Here is an 18,455-nt window from a genome sequence, read left to right on the forward strand (position 1 = left end):
CAACTTTAAGCTTTCTCCTGCAAAAAAAGTGAAGCAAAAATTTGACTTTTTAAACTTTGTGCCGTTGGATAGCATTTTAATTGTTTTCGGAGCGCGAGAAAAAAAAAAGTAGGCGGCTATTTCGCGTCTCTCAACCCAGTGAAATTGCTTGTTGTCTAACCAAAACTTGCTTCACTTTTCGATAAAGGCCCACGCTCATTTTGACTAGACTGGATACCACCACCTAGGAGCGCCGCAACCCATACACCATTTGAAAGCACCTGTGGAGGCGGTTCAATCGGGCATACACTCTGCAATTATGGTTGACACTTTCTTGGAATGGCCTTAAACACAAATGTTACTTGTCAAAGAAAATGTTAAATTAATTCGCTCCCAGGGATGTCAGTCTATAAGGAAAAATAAAAGAAACAGAGTATTTTTTGAATACAAAAAATAATTTTGACAGCTCATATAACCTAACAATTCAGAAAAAAAACCTATCTACACAAAATCCCTACGTGAGCCATTTGGCTATACTATGTCACAACCGAACCAATTCGAAATTCATGCCTCGAAAATAGAAACGAAAATATTATTTTCTAAACGCTAATTTCAGCGCTATAGCTTCATTATAATGAATAAATAAATTTATAAAAAAAATAAATTAAAGATAAAATGACAACTATCGCCGATCTGAGGGGGGAGGGTGGTTCAGAATTTATGACGGAGAGTCTTTTAGCCATACTCCTCCCTTATAAAGAAACCAATACTATCCAATAAATTCGATCCCCCTCAGATCTGTCACTGTTCTTCACACGCTAAACACCCTTTTCTTCCTTTAGTACTTCACTTTGACATCCACCACCAAGAATTTTCTTTGTTGAAATCACACCAGTTAATTTTTATCGATTTTAACATTTAAAAAGACACCAAGCGGATATAATTTCAGTAATTTTCAGACCAAAAACCACCAATAAGCAATCTGACTTAATCCTTTGACTTAAGAGTCTTCATTATCTAACTTCACGCAAAATTGAAGTCGCGAAAATATAAACAAAAGGACCAGTGGTCACCAAGATCACATTATGAAAGCACACATTTTATAAAATGATTTGATTCTTATAGCTACCAGAAAGTTCTTTGTGTGGTAGAACAATACAATTCAATACAATAACTTCCCTTGGGATGATAACATTACAACCTAGTAAAATAAAAAATTGAAAAAGTTTGATAAAAAAAACCAGGACGGAAAAAGTTTCTTCGTCCCAATCCCCTGTTTTTGAATAATTCTTCTAAGGATCTTCTTAGTGTCACTTTTCAATTTTTTAGCTTAGGAAATTCTTGTCAACTCGTAAATCTACTATCTCCTCTTCCTTGGGGGCGGGCGGGGCGCTCATATGGTGATCAACAGCCCTATACGTTTTTTTCATACAAAAACAAACTATATAAGAACATAAGGCTTCGGTGGGCAAAACGTTAAGAACAAGTTAAAAACATTGTAAGGCTTTGCAGACCCTAAAACACCTAATTTCTTAGGAAAATGGGCAAAAATACTCACAGAATGGCATATTATAATAACATATTAAGAACATTTTAAGGCTTAAAAAACTTAAGAACATCCGAAGGCTTTAAAAATTTTGGATGTTCTTATAATAAAAACGTGTATTTGACAAACGTTCCCGTTTTGGAAGTAAGCATTAAACCGAGACTGCCAATTGGTCTTGACAGAGAGCTGATTTCAGCAAGCTTTAAAATATGTTTTGTCATCGAAAGAATTTAACATTAGGATGAGAAAGTCTGGAAGTAACCGATTGCGGTGCGACAAAAAAAAACTTTTAAAGATATTTCACAGAATACTGTTACTATCGAAACATAATAAAAGATCGGTTAAAAATCACATTCATCCGAAAAAAGTGGTCGAATTTACACCAAAAAGTTAGACGGAAAGGTTTCGAGAAAAAAGCCGTGTCCATCTTGTACAAGCAAACAGAAATAGAAACGAACTAAAAAATTTAATCAAATTACCCATGCTCAAAACTTCGGTTCTTTGAGCACTCTATAGACTCTGTTGTGGAGCAAACTCTGCTTCTCCGTTCACCACAAGCGATTATGCGAAGCTCAACACTTAGTGTTTTGAGCACATTGGTGACAAAAGCAGCCTATGCTCACTTACCCGAGCCGCACTGATGAATCCTGGGAAGGACGAAACACGTGTCTGAGGATAGATGCATTAAGACTTACCTAGGACAGTGACTGAGGGAATCAAATGACCATCTGCATGAAACAGTGATTCATTTGTAACTAACGCATGCGCAAAGTTAGGGTTTGGTTCGTGAGGAGTACCCTCGATTCTTGACCATGCACCAACCAAACATCTCCAGCCAATGATGCTATACAATACACAACAATTCTCCTAAAACAAAAAAGACGCTCTCCAATAATTCCATTTGCCACCTTCAGTCCTCCACTCGGGGATGTCGCAGAGGGCAAAAGAGATTTTGGTGACAGAGGGTGGCTGAATCGATTGTGAACGTCTTTAGATTTTGATTGATGTCCGAATAAACAGGGGGGTAGGAAAATTTTCTAAATTCTAATAAGCGGGGGAGATGGAATAAGAGGGGGGATAATTTGAAGACATAATTTTTTTCAACTGGTATCAATTTCAACAGCAAAAATAGATTTTAGCAAATGAACACGTAAAATAAGAACCAATACTAACAAAAAGGGGAGTTTAAGGTCCATCTACACTGTGATAAAATTGTTAATTATTCGAATTTAATTAACAGGGGGTGGTCTTAATAAGAGCGGGGGGGATGGATTTTTTTTCTCTTAACAATTAGCGGGGGGCGTCTATTCGGGAGACAAGAGTAATTTTTGGAAAACCAAAACAACGCAACTAGAATAAATATTGGCAAACTGCAGTTTACATTTCCCTTCATGTGATACCTTATCGGGGAAAAAAATGTCGGAGTTTTATTTAGTTGGGGTTTATTTTCGTCGGGGAAAAATTTCTTCACCTAGAGGCATTTTCGTCGCTTTTCCCCGACCAAAATTTCAAATTCGTCACTTTCCCCCGACAAAAATTTCAAATTCGTCACTTTCACCCGACTAAACTGTCCAAAAGAAAATGGTTTCCTTCACTAGCTCGAAAATGGATCTTGTAATTTGACGTTTAAAGCACTAATTTCGGTAAATAAAGGTGTAAAAAAATTAGATTTGAATTTTGGTTGCGGTATAAAATTTCGGTTAAATGTTTTGGTCGGGGATAAAAAATCGGGTTCAAGTTTTGGTCGGGTGATAAAATATCGGGGAAATAATTTCGTCACTTTCCCCCGACAGTTTTTTCCCCGATAAGGTAGTCACAAATATCAAAATTAATAGGAATTCAATAGTATTCCTTAGTATGAACATATCAAAGCATCATTATACCCTTAAATCAGCCCCATCCAAAATAATGGATTCTTTCACTCTAGCACCAGGCCCAATAACACAATTACTCCCAATGGAAACGTTTGGACCAAGTTTGGCTGTTGGGTGGACTGTGGCTGTCGGATGGATGAAAACGTCACCTGGAGATGGAGGAGAAGGAAAAGAATAAAAGGCTGGTTTCGCGTTTTTTGTAAGAACGTCAAAAATATTTGAAGCCTCGTAAAGCTTTTCGGTTCTCAATCTTTTGGGCTCAAAGTCTTACACGTTTTTTTATAAAAACATCCAAAATTTTTGAAACCTTCGGATGTTCTTAACTTTTTTAGCTTTAAGCCTAAAAGTGTTCTTAACATGTTCTTATTTTCACCAATTTTTTAGCATTTTTGTTCATTTTCCTAAGAAATTGAGCGGGCATCGTTAACTACAATTAAACCAAAATTCCAAATAAGAAAAAACCAACTGATTTTTGTATCAGAGTATGTACGCGTTTTTTTATAAGAACAAACCATATAAGACCAAAAACAAGTAAAGAATTCCTAATAATAATACCTAATTTCTTGGGAAAATTGAGAAAAAAATTCTCAAAAATGGTGAAAAAAAGAACATTTTTAGGCTTAAAACTAAAAAAATTAAGAATGCTTCAAAAATTGTTTTTTTCTTATAAAAATAACGTGTATGTGCCTGCTATGAAATGGGAGTACTTTTTATGACACTAAAAGCCATCACTGTACAGGCTACAATTAAGGAGGTACACAGTACTGAAAACTGACCTCGACATTCTGTCCATGAGTTAATGACGTCATTATGGCGCAATATCCACAGTTAATATCTTGCCTTTTGCTGGTGCTGACATTAGCAAGTTTCTTGTTTTTTCAATAAATCGAAAGACAATTATTTTCCTCTTTCTCTCTCGTCAAATATTTTTTATCAACAGCTTAATTAAAATATTATAAGCTTAGTTGCCTTGGCAACGACGATTAAATGTTTTGTTTGATTTGATTGAAAACAAAATCTGAGTTCCACCATTTTTTTTGCTGTTTCATCAAAAATTTGATTTGATATAGAGATAGAACATGGAATGTGATAGTATTGCGTAGTATTGATATTAACTTCCTACATGAACTTATTTATTATACAAGGTGGTGGTGGTGTAGTTTAGGTATAAACTTAATTCTTTTTTATGATTTTTGTTTTCGCCAACAAAAATCATAAAAAAGAAATAAGTTTATACCTAAACTAGTGGTGGTGAGGAACGAGCAAAATTATACATTTTTTTTTGTATAAGGAACCTTAACTTTGCTCCGAGCCTGAGTTCCTTATTTTTCCAGAGAATTTCAGCTTCAAAGTTCCTTATCGAGTTCCTTATTTACTTAGCTGCTAAGATTGGATTTCCTATGGTATGTAACTTATGTATAAGTATAACAATGGGGTAAAGTACAGAAAAAGACGTTTCTTGAATGTTTTTTGTCAATATTTTGTCATCTTTTTGTTTAGGCTTTTGTGAATGTGTGCAAATTCAAGTTAAACTCTCTGCTCCTTAATTTGTTTTCTTATTCTCAGTCTGAGCAGTTTCTTAACAATTCCTTATATATATTTTTCGGGCAATTTTCAGCCTCAAGTTCCTTATAAACGTGTTCCTTATAAAAGAACGTGTACCTTGAATACCATTTTTTCGATTCTGAACCAAAAAGAAATCTCCATCATACACGTGTTTTTATTAGAGCGTCAGTTGAATACTTTTTGGCTTTCAAGCTTTAGAGTTTTAGGCTTAGTTTTAGGGTTTTTTTTCTTCTTAATTTCAGAGGTTTTCTAAGAAATTGTATGCTGTTCTTAGATCGTTTTTAATTTTCAGCCTTTGTTCTTATAGAAAAAAACTGCAGTATAATCTGAGACGGAATGGACGGCCAAAAACCGGCATCACGGCAAATCACTTTCAAAGTTCAATGTGGTGAAACCCGCGATACCGATTTAATATTTGTCGAGGATGAGAAGACGACGGTTCTCAGTATAAAATATCATTTAGTTTTGAAACTTGGTTTACCAATAGAAAACCAATGTATCTTAAGAAAGGTAAATCAAGATTGGATTTATTTGAGGGACAATGAAACCCTGGTTTTCACTAGCGATATAGAAAATCCAACAGCTGAAACGGTTGCTGAAATACAAATCGATTTGAAATGTCTCGCCATCAAAGAACATTTATCATTATTCCCTTTCGCTGATGACAGGAAGAAATCTTTCGTATTTCCAAAAATTCGAGTTCTTCCGAAAAGATACACCATAGAAAACAATGTTATTGAAATAGGTTGGGACGAGTTTCAACGTCATCATGAGCTGTGCACACTTAAAGGATTTCAAGCAATGATTTGTGACAAATTAAACACTGACCCGAATGAATCTTTACTGCTTTATGCAGAGAGCTTTAGAGGAAGATCCTTTCTCAAGGATACTGAACATTGGTTAGAAACTCTAAATGAATATGGGGTACGTCAACAGGTTTTAAACGTGTACATAGGAGTATTCAGTCAACCCTCAAATACAGTTCCACAACAGTCAAACACTTCAAACATTCTACGCCTTCCATTCATTAAGATATGTAATACTCGAGATGAGGAAATCGCCAAATGGTATCCTGACAGCAAAAGCTGCTTTACAGTGAATCTAATGACTTTCATTCAAAATGAATTGGAAATTCCATTACAAAACCAAGTCCTTTATCACGCCGAAAAGAAGTTAACAAGAAGAACAAATCTGACGTCATTACTCATTACCAACGCGTATTCTATTGACATCAATGTAGCTTACAAAAATTTCCTGAAAGTACCCGGAAAAGAGCTTTCAGAAAATTCTAGATCTCACTTTGAAGAGCTTAGATTACAAGAAGTGCGTTCAATGACTATTAAAGATTTAGATACAAATTGGACGATTGTTGAAAACGCATTGGTGAACATGTTGAACCCGTCAGCAGGATATGGAGAGATCGCACACGTTATCAGAGATAAGCTAGGCGAAAATTTCGTCTACGACTTGTTCAAATCTGGGAAGACCTTATACAGTGGACTTGTTATCGAAGAATTGTTTTACAATGGCGGTGTATTCAGCGAGGATATTGAACTAAAATGTTCTTTAAATCACTCGAAAGCGAAGCCTGGCGAAGACCAAGACTATTACACGAGAGTGTATGATTTCAAAAAATTAGTCATCAAATCTTTAACGAAAGTCATAGAGCTTGATGTGTCAACTATCAACACTTTAGACAAATTGAGAAGATTCATTGAATCTGAATGGGAAATCCCTAAACGGTGTCAAGTTTATATGACAAAGGATCGAAAGATTGAACCAGATTCGAACGAGTCTCTACTAACGCTTTACAAGCATAGCACAACTGAGGAAGAACGAAAACGAAACGCTTTGCATTTCAACTTGATAACACTTGAGCCTAAAAACGTCACAGTATATTTCAATTGCCCTTATGGTGAGAAAATTGGGCTGCCGGAAACCGTCGACATTTTAGAAACATCTACAGTCAAAGACCTAGAAAACAGGTTATCGGAAATGATGAATATTCAAATATCTGTATTCCCAAGAAACCCACCAGACAAACATAACCACGATGAGTTCTCGCTGCCCAAAGATAGAGTTCATCTTTTCTCTCTGATTAGAACAGATGAAACCAAATCTTTGTCTTTACGTGTGTTCCGAACTTTAAAGGCATTAGTTCATGTTAAATGTAGGAAATGTGGAAAAGACGAGGCATTAGAAAAACAGGTTACCGTTAAAGATAAATTAAACCTTATCCAGGACGTGTATATTATTCAAGATGCCATGGAATTTCTAACTCGGAAATTTCAAGAATACCGCTGTAGTTCTTATGGATTTTGCCAAAGACAGAACTTAAAGTTGTCGAAGAAAAACAATATCTTGAATCTGACCTCCGAGTCGACGCTTGCTGATTTGCCAGTAGATTATGTTTTGAATTTTAAAACATTTTGTACTTTAAGGAGTTTCATGAAAGGGACATTCAAGAAAGAGCCGGCACCATGGACGTGTAGTTATACTAATCGGTAATTCAAAGAAGGAAAGATAAAGAAAACTAAAGAAGATTTTGAATATTTTAGGAAATTTAAGATTTTACTTTATCTACGATTGTTTATACTATTTATTTGTAAGAAAAAGAAATGTTTCTCATGTCAGCATATTTCGAGACTAGTAAACCACGTCGTTGTATTTCACTGCATCTAACGCTTGCAATGGGCTCTATGTCTATGTGTTCAGTTATTTCCTTTTTCCTTTAATAAGAATTCTTTATCAGCACTCGCTTATATAGTTTATATATTCCCGCGTTCCTGTGTCCAAGGAAAGACAGACGCTTGCTAGTCTAGCATATTTCACGTTTACATAAAGTTCACTTTTGTCGCATTCATCAGCGTCGATATGATCATATAATAAGTTAATAGATTACTTAGCATTTTTCAAATTTTGAAATCTAATGTCTAATAATCAAAAGTTTTTATATTTTATAGATATGAAAGTGAAAATTGAAAAAACAAAAATGAATGAACAAAAACAAACACATCAACAGATCAGATACAATATTGAGATTGGAAATGAGATTGAAATTTGCTCCTTAGAAGAGAATGCAACCATAAAAGACATGAAGCGTTGCATTGGCGTTACCAGGCATGTTCCAATGGAGAATCTAGTTATCCTTAGGAAAATTGGAGATGACTTAAAAGTTCTAATGGATAAAGATGTAGTTTGCAAAATCGACAACAAATCAGATTCGATTACCCTTCGATGTCTTGTGATCAAAGAAAATCGTTCATCTCCACCTTGTGCGTACCAAATGGAGAAAACATTTATCTTCCCACAAATTGAAGTTTTGTCAAACCACGGTCCTTGGCAGGATACACAGACCAATGCTATCAAAATCAGATATGATGACTTTCACAATAATCTCGAGATCTGCACATTTACTGCATTTAAGAAAATGATTGAGGATAGAGTGAAGATAAAATTTGATGACTATTTGTTTCTGTACGTCGAAAGTTCAACGGAGAAGACAGTCATAACGAACACTTTTCAGTGGATGGCAATCTTAAACGACTATGGGTATAGGGCAAAAACGTTAAATGTTAAACTTGGGAAATACAATTCCAATAGCTCTGATCAAAACTTTCTTGGCAATCATGTAGAGCAATCGAATTTTCTACTCCTCCCGTTTATAAAAATTATAACGACCCAAGGCAAAGAGCTCGCCTGCTGGCATCCTAATAGCAAAAATTGTGACAGTGCCGACTTGATGAAATTCATAGAACGTGAACTGAAAGTTCCCATACAGTATCAAGTGATGTATCATGGTTCAAAGAAATTAAGTCAAGCTCGAAATCTGACATCGCTGCTTTTTTCAAACATAACCAGCACCTTTGTTGAAATCCGATTGGCTTACAAAACGTTTTCCAAATCTCATCTGAAATTAGAATGGGATGAGGAAATAGAGAATCGTTTTGTTGAAATGGGACTACAAAAACTTCGTTCCGTAGAGATCAAAGATATAGAAACTAATATTAGTGTTGCTGGTATTTTACATGATGGCGTTCTAAACCCTCCAACTAGTTATAGAGAAATTATTGACACTATTAACAATAAACTTGGACAAACATTTGTTTTTATTCTTTATAACCGCTCTGGCGAATTATTGCCCTGGAAGTTCATATTCGAAGAGCTATTCTATGATAAAAGTGACAGGAGTGGAGTGGAGGAGTTTATTGAAAAAGTTGAACTAAAAAGTTCTTTGATAGGAAATCCGTCCATCAAGCCAGATGAAAGATTAGCGTATGAAATGAGAATCTTTGGTTTCAAGAAATTAGTCATCAAATCTTTAACAAAAGTCATAGAACTTGATGTGTTAATCTACAACACTATAGACAAATTGAGAAGATTTATTGAATCTGAATGGAAAATCCCTAAACACTGTCAAGTTTACATGACCAAGGATCGAAAGATTGAACCAGATTCGAACGAGGCTCTGCTAATGCTCTACAAGCATAGCACAACCGAAGAAGAACGAAAACAAAACGCCTTGCATTTCAACTTGATAACACTTGAGCCTAATAACGTCACAGTTTTTCTCAATTGCCCTTATGGTGAGAAAATTGGGATGCCAGAAACCGTCGACATTTTAGAAACATCTACAGTCAAAGACCTAGAAAACAGGTTATCGGAAATGATGAATATTCAAATATCTGTATTCCCAAGAAACCCACCACAAAAACATAACCACAACGAGTTCTCGCTGCCCAAAGATAGAGTTCATCTTTTCTCTCTGATTAGTACAGGTGTAACCGAATCTTTGTCTTTACGTGTGTTCCGAACTTTAAAGGCATTAGTTCATGTTAAATGTAGGAAATGTGGAAAATCGACGAGGCATTAGAAAAGCAGATTACCGTTAAAGATAAATTAAACCTTATCCAGGACGTGTATACTATTCAAGATGCCATGGAATTTCTAACTCGGAAATTTCAAGAATACCACTGTAGTTCTTATGGATTTTGCCAAAGACAGAACTTAAAGTTGTTGAAGAAAAACAATATCTTGAATCTGATGTCCGAGTCGACGCTTGCTGATTTGCCAGTAGATTATGTTTTGAATTTTAAAACTTTTTGTACTTTAAGGAGTTTCGTGAGAGGAACATTCAAGAAAGAGCCGGTACCATGGACGTGTAGTTATACTAATCGGTAATGCAAAGAAAGAAAGATAAAGAAAATCGAAGAACATTTTCAATATTAGGAAATTTAAGATTTTATACTTATCTACGATTGATGATACTATTTATTTGTGAGAAAAAGAAATGCTTCTCATGTCAGCATATTTCACGTTTACATAAAGTGTTTTCTTTCACTTTTGTCGCATTCATAAGCCATATCATATAACTAGGTCACAGTGTGGATGTAAACCACACTGAAACGACCGCCTTCCATCACGCATCACGCTCGGGCGAAAGAGCGCGCACACATTATTAACGCCTACATGTCATCTCCAGTACATTTTAGATTATTCATTAAAACAGATTACAATATAGTCATTTTTCATGTCTCGATTATTCAATTCCGAATAAAAGACATTCAGGAAAAAAAAGTGAAACACCTGGGTAATCTAGTTAAAAAAAAACGAAAGTAAATGGTAGACAAAGGCCAAGGCAAAACGAGATTAGCGTACCACTAGAAACCGCCTCCAGCGGTCGATAAGTTAAAGGTTTTATTTTTACCTAAGTGTTCCCGTTTCATATCAGACACATATGTCATATCAGGACAGTGCCTTCCTATTGTTATATCATACTGATATACAAAAAAATGTTTTTCTTCTCCTCTTTCTGACCAATCTTTCTCCACATCTGTGTCAATCCAATGTGAAAAAGCTTGTGAATTAAAATTGATGAGTAAGCAAACGATATAACTCTTATTTAAAAACAAAACCTTTATCAGATTACTTAACATTCTTCAAATTTTGAAATCTGATGTCTAATAACCAAAAGTTTTTATATTTTATAGACATGAAAGTGAAAATCGAAAAAATAAAAAATGAATGAACAAAAACAAACACAGCAACAGATTAGATACAATATTGAGATTGGAAATGAGATTGAAATTTGCTCCTTAGAAAAGAATGCAACCATAAAAGACATCAAGCGTTGCATTGGCGTTACCAGGCATGTTCCACTGGAGAATATAGTTATCCTTAGGAAAATTGGAGACGATGTAAAAGTTCTAACGGTACGGATAAAGATGTAGTTTGCAAAATTGACAACGAATCAGATTCGATTACCCTTCGATGTCTTGTGATCAAAGAAAATCGTTCATCTCCACCTTGTGCGTACCAAATGGAGAAAACATTTATCTTCCCACAAATTGAAGTTTTGTCAAACCATGGTCCTTGGCAGGATACACAGACCAATGTTATCGAAATCGGATATGATGACTTTCAAAATAATCTCGAGATCTGCACATTTACTGCGTTTAAGAAAATGATTGAAGATAGAGTGAAGATAGCATTTGATGACTATTTGTTTCTGTACGTCAAAAGTTCAACGGAGAAGACAGTCATAACTAACACCTTTCAATGGATGGCAATCTTAAACGACTATGGTTATCGGTCAAAAACGTTAAATGTTAAACTTGGGAAATACAATTCCAATAGCTCTGATCGAAACTTATTTGGTAATCATGTAGAGCAATCGAATTTTCTACTCCTTCCGTTTATAAAAATTATAACGACCCAAGGCAAAGAGCTCGCATGCTGGCATCCTAATAACAGAAATTGTGATACTGCCGACTTCATGAAATTCATAGAACGTGAACTGAAAGTTCCCATACAGTATCAAGTGATGTATCATGGTTCAAAGAAATTAAGTCAAGCTCGAAATCTGACATCGCTGCTTTTTTCAAACATAACCAGCACCTTTGTTGAAATCCGATTGGCTTACAAAACGTTTTCCAAATCTCATTTGAAATTAGAATGGGATGAGGAAATAGAGAATCGTTTTGTTGAAATGGGACTACAAAAACTTCGTTCCGTAGAGATCAAAGATATAGAAACTAATATTAGTGTTGCTGGTATTTTACATGATGGCGTTCTAAACCCTCCAACTAGTTATAGAGAAATTATTGACACTATTAACAATAAACTTGGACAAACATTTGTTTTTATTCTTTATAACCGCTCTGGCGAATTATTGCCCTGGAAGTTCATATTCGAAGAGCTATTCTATGATAAAAGTGACAGGAGTGGAGTGGAGGAGTTTATTGAAAAAGTTGAACTAAAAAGTTCTTTGATAGGAAATCCGTCCATCAAGCCAGATGAAAGATTAGCGTATGAAATGAGAATCTTTGGTTTCAAGAAATTAGTCATCAAATCTTTAACAAAAGTCATAGAACTTGATGTGTTAATCTACAACACTATAGACAAATTGAGAAGATTTATTGAATCTGAATGGAAAATCCCTAAACACTGTCAAGTTTACATGACCAAGGATCGAAAGATTGAACCAGATTCGAACGAGTCTCTACTAACGCTTTACGAGCATAGCACAACCGAGGAAGAACGAAAACAAAACGCCTTGTATTTCAACTTGATAACACTTGAGCCTAATAACGTCACAGTTTATCTCAATTGCCCTTATGGTGAGAAAATTGGGATGCCAGAAACCGTCGACATTTTAGAAACATCTACAGTCAAAGACCTAGAAAACAGGTTATCGGAAATGATGAATATTCAAATATCTGTATTCCCAAGAAACCCACCAGACCAATATGACCACGATGAGTATTCGTTACCTAAAGATAGAGTTCATCTTTATTCACTTTTTTATTCGGGCGTGAGCACCAATCTGCACTTGAATGCCTTCCGATCAATAAAGGCTTTCATTCACGTAAAATGCCGGAAATGTGGCAAAAATCAGACATTAGAGAAACAAGTTACCATTAAAGGTAAATTAAATGCTATTCAAGACGAGTATACAATTCAAGATGCCATGGATTTTCTAACTCAGAAATATCAAGAATACCACTGTAGTTCTTATGGATTTTGCCAAAGACAGAACTTAAAGTTGTCGGAGAAAGACAATATCCTGAATCTGACCTCCGAGTCGACGCTTGCTGATTTGCCAGTAGATTATGTTTTGAATTTTAAAACTTTTTGCAGCTTTAATAATTACATAAGAGGAGCTTTCAACAAAAAATAAAAGCCTCGGATATAGTTAACTCCGAGTAGGCAAGACTTGAATATAAAGAGAATTTAACTTTTCACAGATTTTATTTGCTAAAGCATCCTTTTCCTAAAAGATTTTGTAAGGAAACCATATGGTTCTCATATAAAAATTTTCTAGAATACGCAAGCGGCCGTATTATTAAGGTAGAGTATCCAGCTACGGTGCGCAAGATTGTGGGTTCGATCCCCTACCGGGTCATACCAAAGATTCCCAAAATGGTACTTGACGCCGATGTTTTTTGTTTTTTTCTGGCTAAGATAAATAATAAGTCATTTGATAATTTTGGTGGGGGTCCAAAATTAACAAAAAGATAGCATCATTAATTTCAAGGATGAAAGTGCTTATAAAAGACACTTACCTACAATCTCTGGTTTCCCTGGCTCATTTTGAACAAGTTGTTGACCATCGTTTGTTTTGTATGAATCCAGATATCGTCTGTTAGCATAAATAGCTGACCTGTTAACAAAACAATAATTAATTAACAACAATAATTAGCCACTTTTAGAAAAAGTTATTCCAGGCTAATGGAAAAGGCTACGCCAGGAATAATCTGTACCCCCTATGTTGAGGAAGTGTGACGTCCAAATTGGTCTAGAAAATAAAAATTCTAGAGAGCCTGTTCTTTTCAAGTGTAAAAATCCAGGGTGGTCAATAAAACGATTTGGAAATCCAGGGTTGTCAGTATAACGGGATTGAAAATCCAAGGGATCACTTTTTCTGTTCTTAACATGCTAAGATAAAATTTGAAAAAAGGCTTATTATATTTCTAAAAAGTATTTCCTTTAAGGAATTTCTAATAAAAATGGAGGCCCTTGTTCTTTAGTTTTTAAGATTTTGGCCACATGTTACAAATCTTTTTCTTTATAAAACATCCTCCAAATTTTTTAAGCCTTCTGATGTTCATAAATTTTTGAGATTTAAGCCTAATTAGCCAAATTAGCTGATGATTCGTAAAAGATGAAACTGACAATACTAAATTGATTCTTGTCTACTTTTTCTTAAAAATCGTACGATTTCGCCCTGGTTGTGTTTTTACATGCAATCATTGAGCACTCTTGGTGAATTGATTTATTTATACATACTTGAGTTTTAAGCCTAAAAATGTTCTTATTTTCACTATTTTGTGAGTATTTTCGTGCAATTTGCTAAGAAATCTTATTAAAAAACGTGTACTATCAAGCGTTTTTATAAAAAAGCTTACCCTGCACTTTTCATAGATCCCCAAAAGGATTCTTTGAGTAGATGACAAAACAGTTTTCCTCTACCAGCCATTTTAGTGAAAAGATGTTTTCCGAAGAACAATAATTCACGATTGCTCGTTTGCTCGCCATCGTCTCTGTAAAATCAAAGTAAATTAGAGTTCTTTCCTATACTCTCCAACAAATATTTTTCAAAAATTTTATATATAAAATGGGGAAAATTATCCAGATTTATTTACATTACAGCCCCCCCCCTCAGATTTCAAAACATTTACCGAGTTGTCAGATTGAAACACCATTTCTTTAAACCTGATCGAAACAGAAATCTAATTGCAACATGAATCTTACAGCACAGTTTTCTATTCAAAAGAATTTCAAGAAATGGTTTCAAAAAATCATCTTACAGGAAAATGAGAAATTAAATAATGTCGAGGAGAATTTTTGGGAAGGTTAGGCTTAGACTTGGACTAAAATTAGGACAATCTTTGATTCTTACATCCCTCAATTTAGAAAAATTAGGACCCTTTAGAGAATTTTCCAATTTTTTAAACGAATACCAGTAAGCATGTTATTAAAACGCCTTTAATTAAAACAAGGAAAAAATAGTGTTAATCTTTGCAGTATTGATTTCACATTGCGTTAATAATTTTGACTATTAACGGTTATTCATTTAGGGTTAGAAGTGTCTGGTAAGCGTGGCAAGTTCCCTATCCTAGGGTAGGTATCTATCCAGGAATGGGGCCCATTCCGAGTGATTCGGAGGGTTCACTTCTCTTCTCCTTTACTGTATATTGAAATTGTGTAATGCCTTGCCATACCTTGTGTTTCTATAGACTTCACCAAGTGATTCGACAACAGATGGGTGAAAGACGTATGTACCACAATTAATGATAGCGCTCACAAAACTCTCTGGTTTCTCCACATAATGATTTACCTAAAGGGTTCAAAAATGCTAAATAAAATGATGATACAGCATGATAATAAAATGATGCACTTTCTCTCAACTGGACAGATTTCCGTCTACAGAGTGAAAACTTGCAACACTGTTGTATTAAAATTTAAAACCACCTTTATCATCTTTGAATTATAGCACATTGGAAAAAGTATGTTTCTTTCAAAAAGTGTAATACACATACGGAAAGAATAATACTTTTCCTCTTTAAAATACATACCTCAAAAGTATTGTTGTCTAGAACAATATTTCCATGTTCTGAATGATTTGACGAGGTCTGAGGAAAAAGAAAATCAAATTTTGCTGAGGAAAACTTAATCATGACAACTATGCTAACCATCACCATTCTTTAATGCACAGTAAATAAATTTTGCTTACGGAATAGGTACTGGCTGAGGCAATGCTATAGTGTCATACAAAATTTCTCCTTTTTCTTGGAAGCCATTCTAAACTCATCTTAATTCATCTTAAAATATTTTACGAATCAAGTAAAATTCAAAAGATATCCAATCAAGTTTATCTTTTGTAATAGAGATTGTATACTTGATGAACTTGTGTTCCCAAAACAATGTGTGATCCAGCATTATTTTCATTCTTTGAACTAAACATTTCCATCATTTTCGTAAGCGGAAGGACACAAAAAATATCTGCATGGATAACCACAATAGCTTTAGTGTTAGCAGTCACGATTTGATCACGAAAATGGTATAATCCACCAGCGGTTCCCAAAGGTTGATATTCTTGCAAATATCTGAAAAAGTAGATGTTTTTAATTGTCAAACATTATCATTGTCAAACATCAAGTCATAATAGGCACCACCTGCAGTATTTTTCAACATAGAAGACCTATCGAATGCATAAGTAAGTAAATTTGCAGTTGTCAAAATCTAAAACATTTCTCAACTTTTTAAAAAGTCCAAAGTGTTCAAAAACACCATTCTATTTTAAATGTACAAGGGTTAATCTTCATTTTTATTGACTCTCAAGCAAAGGTGCCCAAAGTTGACCAGTCAAACACAAAGATGTTAACAGACATGGTTTCTTTCCAGGCAAATTAAACTTATTTAGAGAAAACATTAGGAAAAATAATATGGTTAAAATCCTGTTTCAATGAGTATAGATACTTGGCAAGAGGTTGTTCCAAGAGCCATTTTGCCTTGAAGGCCCATGTCATGCTCTTTTTTTCACTTGCTCCAAGGAAGAAGAAAATGAAAAATTATACAAGATATTCTCATTCTTGCTCACCTGATTGAAGTTTTATACTGTCGTTTCATATCATCAATGAACCTCAAAATAGTATCATTGGACTGATAAAAACCAAGAATAATGATTTCCTCAAGATCAGGTAACTAAAAGGAAAGAACATTATCTCCATAGATATAATGAGTTGTTCAAGCTGAAATAACTTTTGATAGTTTTTAGTGGCTTTCGAATGTTTATATGACATCACTACTTTTACAATTTTTCTATTTCTTACAATGATGTTAACATTATATTATAATATTTGTCAAAGTTCCTGTGTTTTAAGATAGTTGCATACTAACCTTGCAACAAGAAGAGATGTGATGTTCTAAAAGTGGCTTTCCAGCTACGGGGAACAAAGGTTTCGGTACTTCTAATGACAAGGGACGGAAGCGTGTTCCTATAAAAATGTATAGCAATAAATAAGAATTTTTTTCATGATGAAAATACAATCGAAAGAATGATTTTGAATTGGTCTTTCTAGAAGCTTCATCATCTACAATGTATCAAACTCAAAGCGCGGTCTAAATGGTGTTCAATATGATTACTAAACAGTTTACAATGTGCCATAATTTTGGCATTGAAGCTATCAATCAGATTACAACAAGCTCTTCTTTAAAGCAAAGAATATAATGTCGGAAGTCAATTTTTACTATGCAATAAATCTAATTGATAAACTTGATATAAGTTGGGGAGTTAGGGTTGTCTACATGAAAAAGAAAGGATTGTTTCTTAAATTTCAGTATACCCTGAAGTCGGGTAACTTGCATCAGTGGAGGGAAACTTACATAGCCATCAAATGACTGACCAATCAAAGCAGCAAAATTTAAAAGCAAATGAACGTTACGCAGCACTAATGTACCATTTTTGTTTTGATTTAACTTTGTATTTTAATGACCAGCCAGGTCATTCATTTGAGGGCTATGCATGTTAGCCTCCAGTGATGATAGTATCCGCCCTCATGGTATGTTCTTTTTGTCTTATATTTTCTCTCCAAACAAATCCTCACAGAGAACAAACCTTTTTGTGGACCAGCAACCAAGATGACTGCCTTCACCTTACCAGTACTCTTATCATCAACCATTTTTATTTATATTGATGACGCTATTTTTTTTGTGTATACTAGTAAGCTGAAACAGAGTTTGGTTAGCTTTGGTTAATAATAATAATATTTACTATTTTATAAATCTTTATTCATTTCATTCCAAACCATGCTGTTCCATAAAATTTTCAGTTGTTCACCCCCTGGAAATTCAAGAATAACTTCTAACCCTCTGGAAAATGAAAAACCACTTCTTTAGATCGAATGGCCCATTACTAGCGTAATAAATATGGTAAAAATTTGGACCTAAACAGCGCTTGATACCATGCTACCAAATTGAACTACTTCCACTAACTGTATGGGATTTCAAGTGCGGGTCGATTTTATTTAATTTTCAGTGCTTTCATTTTCGATTTCTAAGCCAACAACTTATAGCTCCTCTTAGCTACAGGGGTTTGTGCAAAGTTCCAAACATAGAAAATATTTCAAATCATCCCTTATTTCCCCATTCATTCCCTAATTTGCTGGAGATTGGTTGAGATTGTCCTCGCAATTGGATATTTTGTCTATTCAAAACAGCAGACTTCTTAGCTATCACAGACATTCAGAGAGTCCTGTCGTTTTTTATAAGATTTCCCATTCCCGCACACTAACAGTCAGCTTTTTCCCGATACGGGTTTTTGTTTACATTTTTGACGAATTTGATTGGCTGATTAATTTTCGTTGGCCAATCTGAATCTTCTATGGATGTTCATGTTTTTTTTAAATCTACTTGCTGAAATTAATTTTATTTTCTCAAAAAGTCCACGATGGAAAGCACTGACAAAGAAACATGTTTGTTGTTTGTTA

At 34.6% G+C, this 18,455-nt stretch overlaps 1 protein-coding gene across 1 annotated transcript; it reads right to left on the reverse strand.

Moving 5' to 3' along the window:
* Positions 1-413: 413 nt before the first annotated feature.
* On the reverse strand, positions 414-17,695 carry LOC136803450 (mannose-1-phosphate guanyltransferase alpha-A-like). Its single transcript, XM_067060177.1, has 11 exons — positions 17,585-17,695; positions 16,867-16,964; positions 16,568-16,671; positions 15,866-16,073; positions 15,543-15,599; positions 15,189-15,304; positions 14,373-14,507; positions 13,530-13,627; positions 3,409-3,548; positions 2,221-2,392; positions 414-1,180 (listed from the first exon to the last, which is right to left on the reverse strand). The coding sequence occupies exons 1-11, from the start codon at positions 17,646-17,648 to the stop codon at positions 1,080-1,082; spliced, it is 1,293 nt and encodes a 430-aa protein (XP_066916278.1). The 5' UTR covers positions 17,649-17,695; the 3' UTR covers positions 414-1,079.
* Between the last annotated feature and the right edge of the window lie 760 nt (positions 17,696-18,455).

Source organism: Clytia hemisphaerica, unplaced genomic scaffold (assembly GCF_902728285.1).
Source record: "Clytia hemisphaerica strain Z4C2 unplaced genomic scaffold, Clytia hemisphaerica genome assembly, whole genome shotgun sequence".
Taxonomy (NCBI): Eukaryota; Metazoa; Cnidaria; class Hydrozoa; order Leptothecata; family Clytiidae; genus Clytia; species Clytia hemisphaerica.